The following is a 13,194-nucleotide window of genomic DNA, read 5'->3' as shown; positions in this document are numbered from 1 at the left end:
AGTGTACCATGGGATGATGCGACTGTCCTTGCTGCCAGCACCATGGTACAAGTGAGCAAGAGGGTGTTTGATTGCTAATAAAGACCAAGACTAGACAGCAAGTGGCCCAGGAGCCAAGACAGTAAGTGAGTCACTAAGAGTGACACCGTAGGAAGAAATGGCTACTGGAGGATCAGCCTGGCTGACACAGACTGCTGCCATGTGTCTGTGCTTATTAGTAAGATGACAGGAGTACTGGCTATGGGGTGCAGACTGGGGAAGTCGTGGCTACCTCTGTATCTCTGAGACAAGGACCACAGAATGAGCTACCATAAACTAGAGAGTCACAGCCAGTTCAGCATGCAGGCACACATGGGCGAGGGAGGCAGCCTCTACAGGCCAACAGAAGCAGGGCTACAGCCTCAGGGGTCTGCATTTCCAGGTACCAGCAATTAAGGAGCCTGAGGTCTAGAGGTACTGACTGCGCAGATTCAGATTGTCTGGAACCAGCTGCCAATGGGATTCACACTGCCCATAGATATGCACGGACAATGCACCAGGGTAATCTCATGCTGCTCAGTCACAGTACAAACAGGAGGCAACCACCAGTGCTGCATCTGTCCAGTTGCTCTGTATCACCATTGTGCAGTGTGTAACTACACACACATAGGCTGTTCTGATGTGTTCTGTGTGTGTCTAGTGGGAAGTCAGGCTTAGCCTCACTACTGGATTCACGCGGGAGCATTAACCTGTATCAGCTTCATCTTCCTCTGTCTGCTGGATCCAGATTAATTTCTCTCATTTTTTGAGTGCTGTGTCCCACACCATTCATGCACCTGAATTTCAAGACCACAGTCTGGATTAACTGAAGACTAAATAGATAAAAAAAGTGGTTCTATGGTGACTCTTGGGTTTGTTTTCTCTTGCCCAGAAGTCAGCACCAAGGATTATGTTCTGGATCCTACCCTGTTCAGGACTCCTGCCAATGACATGGAAGAGCAAAGAGAGGGCCCTGTTGTTAGGCTTTTAGACACTGAATTGGGAGCGCGCTATAGGCCTGCTGTTCACAGACGTCTACTGAAGCTGGGGAAGCGGCTGACAGAAGATTTGTCAGATTCAGCAAAGACAAATGCAGAGTCCTGTCTTGCGAAAACACCAGGTCTCGCAGTAATACAGGCTCATGACAGACTGGCTGCAGCAAAGCTCTACAAAGAAGAACCTGAAGCACTGCTGCACAATGAGCTGTGCATAAGCAAGCAGTGCACCCTGGCAGCAAACCAGGCTGTATGAGTAGGAGCAAGGCAAGGTAAGTGATTTTTCCTCTCTGTTTAGCACTGCACACAGTTTGGACCACTGTGCCAAACCTCAACACCTTGGTACAAACTCAGCAATCAATATGGTCAGGGGCTACAGCACACACTCTACAGCATGGGATGAGGATGCTCTGTTTGCTCACCACAGACAAGACACTAATAACAATAGCCCTATATCTTTCCACAACAGAAACCACTGACAGGATGGAACAAACTTCTCTTAGGAGGTACACAGTAGAACAATTGATAGACAGTGCTCCTAGGTTAAAAGAAGAAAGGTCCAGACTGGATGTTAATGTTGTCTACACTGCCTGCTGGGAGTGTGTGCTTAAATGAAATACGTGTTGAAAAATGCCTTGACTTCACGCCTTATGACAAATGGCAACAGAAAAACCAATTGTAGAGGCCCACAAAAACAAAAGATATGTAATGAATGATACTATGGACAACTGGGGCCTTACTCAATCCCTGACATGCTTACTTAGTACCATTTATGCACATTATGGCATTATTTAGACGTGCTACAAAGTTAGAACAATAACCTAATCTTTGAGTAAATACATGCAGTGATATTTAACTGGAATCCTATGATACTATTACAGAAAATCATCTGGAACATTGCTACATGTTGTCTCAGATACTATCATAATTTCTAAACACCTTCCTTGTCTTGATTATCACCTGTATCTAATGCTCAAATACTGGTTACTTTTTAAGGGTAAAAGCATGCTGTATTAAGAGAAAACAAAAATATCTCTGCTTTTAAAATGATAACATAGATATTGTAGATTTTTTCATAGACAACATAGCTTGTTTCCTACCTATCATACTTCACACGAATTTTTGATTCTAACTGCCTCCTCCGGTTTCCTCTCTCTAAAAGCGCCTTCTTCTCCTGCCTGAGTTTATTGTCCCTGAGATCCAGAAGCTTCTGTCTCTCGAACAGTGCAGTCAAACGTGCATCCAATGACTTTAACGTATTACTGATGTCCTGAAACAAAAGAACGTGCAACACTAGCATTCTTATTGCATGTCATACTAACATATGTAGGCTCTGCTTAATGCATGATAAAATGGCTAAAAGTTCACAACATCAACTGTGTGTAATCACAGTTACAGAAATACACTGGTACCTGTCGTTGATTTTCCAACTGTCCTCTTTCCTCCGTATCCACTGAACTACTGAGATACTGTGCCTCCTTCAAGCATGTATTACTAGAGATGGTTTGTTTTGTGTAAGAAGATATTTTAATAACGTATCTTTCTTCTGCTGTATAAATTTGCCTTAGATTGGTTTCCTGTATGATCTACGAAAGACAGAAAAATAGTTATCTGACAAAAGCATTATTGAAGGCAATACTTTTCAGAACAAGGAACAAGTGTGATTGATAAACACAGTAGAAAAAACTTCAGCTTCTGCAGGTCCTACTTATTAACAACCTTTGCAAAAAGATGCTAAGTTTAATGCAGCATTACACTTGTAATTCAGACTGGTAAGCAAAGAACTGATGAGATACTGTTGGAGTATATTACCATAATTAATTAAACAAGTCTGACTGTCAAGATATTACAGACACCAATGAAAAATCGTTAGCATTGGTACTGCATAGTGAACAAGGATTGTATTTGCTTCAGATATGTAACGCGTTGCACAAGTATCCCATGTAACAAAGAAACAAAGTACTAAAGAATTAATAGATGAAACCATAAAGTGAGCTGTAATGTATTAGTCAAGCAAATCCGTCTGTAGGAAAAAAGAAGGTATAAAAATACCAGAGTTGCTTCTTTTAAAAGCTTCATATCAAAAAGGATACTATAAATAACCAAAGATTCACCATAACTCAAGATACATAAAGATAAAAAACGTCCACTACACCAGAAACAGCAAAAAGCCTCCACCGGATAAAGTTACATTTGACTAAAAATGTTGCTCAGTTTAGATATGCAGCATCAGCTATATTCTGTCAATTAGGCTTAGTAAATAATTAGGTTGATTGAATTTGTTAAAATGTCTTGCAATATGTTAGCCCATAATGAAGTGTTCCCACTTCTACAAGGCAAACAAAAAGGGGAAATAAAATTGCTAAAGCAATTTTTTGCATCCTCCATATTTACTTGCCAAACAACCTCCGAAATAAAACTCCACACCACAGGTGCCTTTATGCTTCTTCAGATACTTTACCCTTTCAATCATGTCTCTGGTCTTCTGTGTTCCCACAGGAACATCATGAACACGGTACTGGTTACAAAGGTAACTCATCACAGGAGAAGGCGCATCAAATAACTCTCGTAAATATGAATAAAATCCATATCGGCTGAAGAAGAGATAAAAAAGCAAGCATCACAAATCCAATTCAGCAGGCAAGCAAGATCAAGTTAAAGGGTCAGAAAGACTCTTCCCAGTAACCCAGAACTAAACTGGTGATAATTTGATTTGCGTAAAAGATTCTAATATATAGCAACAAAACAAACCCACTGCATTTAAAACTAATTCCGAATCCAATCAGATACATACTGTAATTCTTCAATAGGTCTTGATGGTAAAATTTCAGCACATGATTCATCAGGTGCACATACAGCATTCACTCTTAGTTTCTGACGATCACGCACCTAGATTAATATTATATTAGATTATTTGGTAAAGACCAGAAAAATAAACCACGTGCAAATAAAATATTAATTACAGATTTAGAGTCAGAATTATTTTCAACTGATAACCTCTGGAAGAACTTACCAATTCCCTCTGGCTCAGAAATAACCAAGTTCTCTAAAAGCAAACTCTATTAACGTCCCTGAAAACACTACATGCTAGAGAAAATGAAAGCAATCAAAGAAACCCAGAGCCAAGTGCTCAGTCTAAAAACTAATCATATAATTGAAGATCAGTTGAGCTGGTTAAAGCAGCCTTGAGCGGAGTTCCACAACCACACAAGCAAGATATGCCCCCAGAACTTCAGATATCACCGCTACCGTTCAGGTATAAAGAAGTGGTTAGTTTCCACGAGGAGTGGATGAGTATTCAAAAACTGCAGGATGGTCTGTCACAAATACACCGCTGTGTTGACTGTAGTTGGGAAACATTGTGACAGTTTAATACCCTATCTTCTGGTTTTTTCCTCTTGCATCATCTGCCTGACTTTCAAAAGGAACAATCTTCTCACTGATTCAGAAGACAGTAGAACTACGAAAAAACAAGCTTACTTTGCTGCTTAGACCACTGCATGTCACAAAAGATGCTTCCTGCCTCTTTATTCACAGGGCAGTGAAAAATTTTGGCACTAAATTTGTAGATTTCTGCTCTACCCATTTTCTTGTACACAGTATTTTCTACTTAAGTGATTATTGCCTTAAGGAAGGAAGAAAGGAGAAGGCAATCTAAAAAAACCGTATCTTCTAATATTCCTACACGTATCCAGTTAGTCTAAGGTTTAAGGAAACCTTAATTCTGAAAAAAATCTTTGAACATTTCGCATTATCTACTTGTTATGATACAGGTATCTATCATTATCATACAGATTTACTCGCTAGACTCCCAAGTTCAGGGTTCCTACTTCAGTACATAATAAAGTTTTAAAATTGGTGCCAACTTGCCTCCGCCAGAAATGTCTCCATATCTTCTTGACACTCAAAAACGAAAGCCCTCAAGTCATTGGATGAAATGTGATTTTCAACGTATTTTGCATGTCTACTGTCTTTCATATTGATCTAATAAAGAAAGGTAATGAGCAAGCGAGTTAATACAATTCAACTTAACATCCCCAAAAAACACTTCAAATAATCAAGATGATATCCACACATACGTTTAATGAAAACAAGAACTATGTCTTTAAAAATGTATTTCTTTGCTTTTTTTGCAACCAATTCTCTTGGGAGGAAACCTATGGTAAGTCACAGACCACTGGGCTTAATTGATTTTTAGCCATCCATATCCTTTTTCAGCACTCCTGGAGTTATCACCATCTCTCACCATACCACCTCTCCTGCTCCATCCTGACCTTACAATTGAAACCACCCCCATTTTACGTCTAATGGCTCTGCTTCAGCACTAGTAAGGGTTTTTCCATTGGCAACAGAAAACATCACACTCCTTAAGCTCAAGTGCATTTGAATTCCTAAGAAAAAAGCCCCACATACTTCAAATGGATGAAGCTTTCCAAATCTGAATGAAATGTTAATGTTTGTGGTTTTCAGTTGGCTTTGACTAGTAATTAAACATTATGTCACTACACATGAAACACAAAGGCAAAATTACAGAGAACTACACAACTTAATAATCTCAAATTGGAGAAAGGTTGGGTACAGTTAACAGCAATTTGAAAGCTAGAATTTTTAAGTACACCAGACTAATTTACATGATACCAAAATGTATTGGTTTTGGCTGAGGTAGGGTTAATTTTCTCTACAGTGGCCAGTACAGGGCTGTGTTTTGGGCCTGTGCTCAACAGAGGGCTCATTATACAGAGATGGTTGTTATTTCTGAGCAGAGGTTACACAAAGCCAAGGCCTTTTCTACTCTTTATGCTGCCACAGTGGTAGGGTAGGGATGATGGAGACTGGGAAGAAACAGAGCCAGAACACGTGACCCAAACTGACCAAAGGGATATTCCAGATCATCATCCTCAGTATATAATGTGAGAGGAAGGAGGTACACTTGGGAGTGATGGCTTCCCAAATGTCATCGTTTACAACTGGTTTTCTTCAATTTAGAAGGCCCACTAAAACCATGGCACTGCTTGCTCCTCATGTCCCCTCCCTGCCTCCTGCTCCAGCAGAATGGAGTTGAAAACTGGAGGCAAAAAAGCTAAAAATCATAGGTCGACATAAGAATAATTTACTGGGAAGAGCAATAAGATAAGAAAGCAACCAGTAACTGCCAGCCATTTTAATACTAAAAGCTGTAAGACTAACAATTTACACCCCTAACAAACACTGACTGACCACTGTGACTTCTCCCAACCCGAAAGGCAAAATCACAGCAAGAGTCCCTTTCCCCCCCACTCACCCTGCAAAGAGGTGCAGCTATATGGAACAAATTAGGCTCTGGCCACACCCTCTCAGCCACGCATCCTCTCAAGCATTACCAAAATTTAACCCTGTCCTTGGCCAAAACCAAGACACCAAGTCACTGTCACACATGATGGAGCCCAGCTCTCCTGGAGATGGCTGAACACCTGCCTGTCCATGGAAATGGTGACTTAATTCCTTGTTTTGCTTTCCCCATGTGCATGGCTTTTGCTCTCCCTATTAAATTGTCTATCTCACACCATGAGTTGTCTAAGCTTTAACTCTTCTGATTCTCTACTGAATTCTGAACACGAGGCAGTGAGTGAGCAGCTGCCTGGGGCTTGACTTTGGCTGGGGTTACACCTCAACAGAGAGAAAACAAATCCACACATCAATTGATCGCACAGAGGTTAATGAGGCCGTACGTAAAAGCAAAGATATCCTTATTGAAGCATTTATAAAACTATCCTGAGGTGGTCTTTCAGGGAGAATTCAAAGTTCTGATAATAACAAGAAATACTTGGGAATCTATTCTAAACAAAAGTCATTTTGAACAGTCCTAGTACATGTACCTAGTGTAAGAATTTGTATAGAAATATTCTAATATACTAATTTAAATTGTAGCAATATATTAAGTAAGTTTGCAATTCTGAAAAGAAGTGCAACTGGAGATCTTTATCCTCTTCATATTACATGGAGCATATATTGCAAGCATATATTGCACTAAAAAAAGTAATATCCTCTTTGAAAATTTAGCCCTGCTGTTTCTAGATCATACAGCAGTTATCAAACCAAACCAAAACACAAAACAAAACCAGCAACTGATTTCTGTGTCTCTAGATGGCTGGGTAGAGCAAACAAAAGAACCACTCAGAGATCACAGAGGGAAGTAACCACAGCTGAGCAGGTTGTGCCATAAAGGGAGATACTCGATTGGCAAATAACACTGCTTTTTTAAGCAGCAACTTAAGTAGTAAGATTGGATAACAACTGGTTGCACCACAGAGGAAGCCTGCAACAGGCATCTTCTTGTGGAGGAAAGGAGCCATCCCACCTTACTCAATTACAACACTGCCTATGGAATTGTAATTATGAATATCCCGCATGTACTTGGCAGTACATTCCAAGATGTGTCTCAGAAGTCTCCCAGTCATTCTTGAAGCCTTGCAAGACACACATAATCTAACCGTTAACAGAGTGGTATGCAAGTCAATCTTCTTACTTCAAGCATCATGGGTTCACAAGCTGTTTTTTTAAACTTGTCTTTGTTGTTTCTCAGCCACATAAGAGCAGAGTGCGTGTCTCGGAATCTCATTTTAAGGTTCTCTTCCTTCATATGCATTATATTATTAAGTTGTCCAAGGCGATCAATTATTCCTGTAATTTAAGGTAGTGTCTTAAACAGAGCCCACAGTAAGTACACATTATAACCAGCACTTTCTGGTACCTAGTGACTACACTCCTCCAAAAATAAGGCTGTTAGTAAATGGTAAGAACTACGTTTCTCTTTCCAGAACTGAGATGCTGCTACTTCTGAAGAAATCTATAAAACTATAAAAACTTAAAATAGAATTAAAAACTTACCCAAAGAATAACAAAATATGGTAAGCACAGTAAAAATACAGGAATTTTGCCATGAAAGTATGTTTTTTCAAGACTTGTCCTATCTTTGTACTCCAAAACAAAAACATCCCAGAGGAAAGAGACAGACTAGTAATGTGAAGTATCTCTTACTTCATGCTGGCAAAAACCAAAATGTATGACAAGAGACTGTGTATGAAAGCATCTACTATTCAGAAGAGACAGAGATCAGAACCTGAGAATTTTGTGCTAGTCAAGATAGCGTCTCCTTCCCCAGGTCACCTGGACTCCCTACCTCAGTTTCTTCTTGGATTCTATGATTCTTGGATTGCCAGACAGGTATGCACAAATGAGCAACATTCACTGAGGAATATGTATACAACACCCTCACTAGCTGTCAAGCTTCAGTTTTTAAATTTCATTTCATTTCTTAGAAAGGACTAATTGCAAATCCCAGACTAATGTAAAGAAACTCTGGAATTAAGGTTACCTAAAGTTCATCTAAGAAGGACAATTGCAGCATCAGCAGCTAATATCCTACATATAACAGAGCAAGCAGCTAAAATACTGTCTCTTCAAAGCAAACTACTTTCTCCATCAGGTTTGGGATTGCTTTTCACAACCTGCTAACTACAGACCTTCCTTTTTAACCAAAAAATCCCCCAAACCTCCAAACTGCCAAAGGACTCTCCTTATCCAGATATCAGAAATACTGATTCTTTGAAGGATAGTTTTAAGGTCAATTGTTAATTTTGCATCTTCTTGTTCAACTTGGAAAGTGGTTGTTACTTTTAATAAAGCTGTTAACGAGAGAAAGGACTGCTATACATGTAAGCCAACTACAAATAGTAGTTGAAGTAAACACCTTTAATTATTTCACTCCAGCAGGAGAAGGAGATTCTGTACAAGCACATGCATTAAAATAATAAAATAAATTGACAAAGAAGAACCTTAAGTAACTTACTTTTCTCTTCCTGCTCTTGGCTGGTTTTTTCTGCTCTTAGATCACTAACATCATTATCAATATTTGCCTTGTCTTCTTGTAATTTTTTCAGCTCGGTATTAACAGCATCAATTTGTGGCTGAAGATTCTCACAGACTGCCATTGTATCCAGCTCATTCTGCCACTCCTCTATTATTTGTTGAGTTTGGTGTATTTTCTTCTGCCTGTTTGTTTCTTCATCTTTTTTCATTCTGAATGCTTGATTAATTTCTTCAATCTAAAAATTTGGAGTATTTCAAACAAGACATGAGTTTGGTATACAGAACCTACACCAAATACCTAGGATAGCAGTGCAACTGCTATTAAATGCTGACATACCCACGCCCCCAAACTCCAAGAGTCTGTTACAGTTCCAACAGCACTATGACACAGTTCTAACAGCACTATGGCAGTTGAAGAACATAAGCAGAAACACTGTCAAGCTTATGAATCAATTTTTGAAGTTCCTTCATTTTCACAAAAGCAGAACCTTCAAGGTTAATAAACTGACTAACAGTTGCTTAATACACCTGAAGTTTAGTCTAACCTCTCACACTATAGAGGCTGTAGCTTTTCAAGGAAAGCCTATCACAAACGGCATGCGTGCATATGTCTCTGTCTGTCAAGATATACACACACTGTCTATTTTAGTAGGCAACATAACTTACACAGTGTATGCCTCTCTCTTAGTAATTCCTATTTGACTGATAGAGTTCTAAAGATACATTGTGTACTGGAGAGAGTGAAGAGTACAAGCACTTGCAGCATCTTCATAGAATTTGCCACTTTTCTAACAGAAGAGCAGACAAAAAAACCAAAAACAAACACCAAGAAAAGTCAGCAAGACTCTTACCTGTTTATCTTTCATCTCCAAAGCATCTTGTTTCTCTTTATATTTCTGGGAAATATTTCTGATTTCAGCAGTCTGCATAGAGCAAGATATTTAAATTTACAGTCATAAATTCAATTGTATTTGTAAAAAGTAGTCAGATTTTGAAGAACATCTTGTATATGCATAACTAAGTATTTACTCCCCATTTTACTACTGACAAAGCCATCCTCACCCATTTCTTATTCTTAACTGTATCTGTAGCATGTATAATTTCAGCCATTTGTGAAGACTTGCATAACAGCATTCATACTGCACTGTTCACAACCATTCCGCTATAGGTCTGCAAATTTTGGCACGACATATAGAGGAAGTGCCTAATCTGAAATTAAAATACCTCCATCCTTGATTTCAATACAAATGTTACATTCAGATGCCTACAACTATAAAATGTTCTTGCCTCTTTCTCCAAACCAATTTTGCAAAGAAAGGTAATACTAAAGAGCGAGCAAGGCCTAAGCTCCTAGGCACAGGATGGCCAAACCAGGTTTTGTCCAAGTCATCCTACCTCTGAACTGCATTGTGCTAGAGCTAGATCCTACACAACTGAGCTTGACAACTTGCTGGCTCATGTGTAGGCATCCATGTCTCTGCTCTTTCTCTATCCTCAGCTTCTATAAAGCAGAAGAACAATACAGGTTGGAAGGAATTTCTTGGCATTACCCAGTCCCATCCTTTCTCAGAGCATGGTTTTACTAGGTCAAGTTGCCCAGGCACTCACACAGCTGAGTTCTGAACACAGGGGAAATACACTATCCTTTCTCTGAAAACTGCATTCCTCCTTCCCTAAACCCTCAAGGCTGAAGCATTGTGAAGAGAATACTGGAACACTGCAGAAGGATGGAAAGATTGCAAGTAAATTCCAGGGCAGACACGGAAACCAACACAGCACTCCCAGTAGAAGAAACCTCTTCCTACGAAAAGTCATACTGAAAACACTGAGATGCATCAAAAAAAGGAGAAAATAAAACTATGCAGAATTTTTTCTCTACCCCAACCTCAAAAAAGCCCCCAAATTTTAAGACTCATGCAGACAGTTTGCATAAAGCCAACACAGAAGAAATACATCTGGGTCTTGCAGTTGACTGCTATGAAGTAATGATTCTGTGATGCTCTTTTCAAAGAGCTCATGGAGGCAGCCTGTAGAGGAATCTCTCTCCAGGAAACTGAAGCACAACGTTCACAAAACGGTTCTGAAGGCTCTCAAAACTGGGGCACTACTAAGGAACCAGAATTCTGCTTTTTATTTACCATTGTATTTTCAGTTATATGCTTCTAGATAGACCTATCTACAGAACAGACAAACAGCTAGAGTTGTCTTTATTATTTTCATTGTATAACCAAAAAAGACTGCTTTACACCATTATACATTGCTAGAAAACCACATAACATAGTTAACTCTGTTCAAATGCCTTCAAAGAGCCTGAAGAAACTGTTCTGAAAATACACCATTGCAAACTTTTCTTATAAAATGGATCAGTTTCTTTTTTCCACATTCCACATGACACCACTCAAACTGCCAAGTGTTACTAAAAACTTTTATTCTAATCCAGAAATTGAAAGGGTTTTTACACAAAGAGACGGGAGAAAAGTAATACAATACAATGCCTGGATATATTAATACAATACAATACAATACAATGCCTGGATATATTAATATAATTCCCAGATTTCCTCCACCTTTCCTTGCTGTTCAGCTCCTTCCAGACAAAACTACAAATCCATACTGGGCTTTTTGCCAACAAACTTCAAGAAAGACAAAATGATCATGCGGTTATTTCTGCTCTCACATAAATCCTCATGGTAAAATCCTCATGGTAAGAGAAAGATCTCAAGAAGCAGTCAGAATTAAAGTTATTTCATAATGGATATAAGCCTGGAGCAAAGCATCTGAAGAGAATTATATTCCCTACAGGTCTGTGTATCCAGAATAGAGCAGACTTAAATATTAAGCTGCTTTCCCTTAATGCCAAATTGAAACTAATCAACTCTTTCTGGCTTACAGAATATTCACCTGTGAAATTCTTGCCAAATGCCTGCATTTGTACAAAGATAGAATTTTAAGTTACAAAAATTCAAGCAGTCTATGAAAAGGTGAGGAACTAACCATGACATAGCAGCTTCAAGCCATTAGAAGCTACTTAAATCTTGCGCTTTCATACTACATCAAAACTATCTCCTGACCGTGCAACCAGCACTGATTCTCCTTTCCAAAGACATTTCAACAGCCCAAGTCTCAAAGTACGTGTCAGGGAAATCCATTTCAGCAGCTGAAAAAAAGGTACTGTCACGGAAGTTCAGAAAGCAGCAGTACATCCCTCAGATCTTCTGAACTTCCCTGGTATCTTGCAAATAGCTAATGCCATAACAACATATATCATGCATTCCCTTACATCTTTTTCCACAATTCTGGACTCTGAGCTCAAGACAAAATTATAAGCATTCAATCTAGACTTGAACATATCATTTAACATCACAAAAAACAGGTTTGGAAGCGTCTTAGTATACTACTATATACAGAATATTATTAGTTATGAATAAAATACAAAATTGTAACCCATCACTGGAAAGTCATATTACAGTATCTCAGTAAGTCTTCTATAAATTACTTATTTCCAATTTATCCTCTTTCCTTCTTCCTGTATTTTTGTCTACTGGAATACTATAGAACAAATGTACCTAATCCAATTTCCAGACAGAAATTAATTACTTCTTTATTATTAATTCATTAATTAAATTAATAATTAATTAGCACACAGTTAACCTTTTGAATATACAGTATATGAAAGCTTTACTCAATAAGTTTAGATTGAAAAGAAAAATATGCTGATTCAAGAGTATAAATTAATCATCTCAAACATTCTCTCAGGCTTTCTTCCACTGTTTTGTAGGAAGTGCCTACGCTGAGCAAGCTCCCTGCAAGCTAAAACTAAAATGATCACTGTTTGTCCTAAGTTTCTTATAGAAACAAAGTACAACCTTTAACAAAAAAGATTACTTTCATGTGAATACAGCCCAATACTTCCAAGAACAGCGGTACCAATGATTAAGTAGAACTGCTCCCAGTTCGAAAAAAACACAGTAACTTGATACATACGGGTAAAACCTAACACCATAAGACCAAGTAGTGACAACACAGCTTATCAATTCACAAGCATGAAGGCATTGTTGCATTATGAAAATCAACTTCAATTTTCCAGATGTTAACTTTTCTCTAAGAAAGTACATTTACCTTTAAACAACAAAAACCTTCAAAACAAAAAGCCCAACCAGACCAAAAAAAGGCAACAGCAGTAAGACTGCAACATTTTGGAACATAGAGGTATTTTGCCTCACAGCACAATAAAGTCTTGCAATACTGTAGGAGACAAAATCTAATTTCTTTTACCAAAGAATTTTCTTATCATTACGAGATACTTGAGTACTTCCTAATGTTAGTGTAGCAT

General features: G+C 38.5%; 1 protein-coding gene across 5 annotated transcripts in view; it reads right to left on the bottom strand.

Moving 5' to 3' along the window:
- Positions 1-13,194, bottom strand: part of SMC5 (structural maintenance of chromosomes 5) — a 47,777-nt gene that overhangs the window by 21,185 nt on the left and 13,398 nt on the right. For all 5 annotated transcript variants that reach the window (XM_031064809.1, XM_031064810.1, XM_005430450.3 and 2 more), the window contains exons 8-15: positions 9,713-9,784; positions 8,842-9,097; positions 7,519-7,673; positions 4,884-4,997; positions 3,808-3,902; positions 3,475-3,607; positions 2,426-2,599; positions 2,114-2,283 (exon numbers count right to left, since the gene is read on the bottom strand). In XM_031064809.1, the coding sequence (XP_030920669.1) occupies positions 2,114-2,283; positions 2,426-2,599; positions 3,475-3,607; positions 3,808-3,902; positions 4,884-4,997; positions 7,519-7,673; positions 8,842-9,097; positions 9,713-9,784 (1,169 nt within the window). The remainder of the gene's footprint in view (positions 1-2,113; positions 2,284-2,425; positions 2,600-3,474; positions 3,608-3,807; positions 3,903-4,883; positions 4,998-7,518; positions 7,674-8,841; positions 9,098-9,712; positions 9,785-13,194) is intronic.

This window comes from Geospiza fortis, unplaced genomic scaffold (genome assembly GCF_000277835.1).
Source record: "Geospiza fortis unplaced genomic scaffold, GeoFor_1.0 scaffold1466, whole genome shotgun sequence".
Taxonomy (NCBI): Eukaryota; Metazoa; Chordata; class Aves; order Passeriformes; family Thraupidae; genus Geospiza; species Geospiza fortis.
This window is presented reverse-complemented; position numbering and strand designations above follow the sequence as displayed.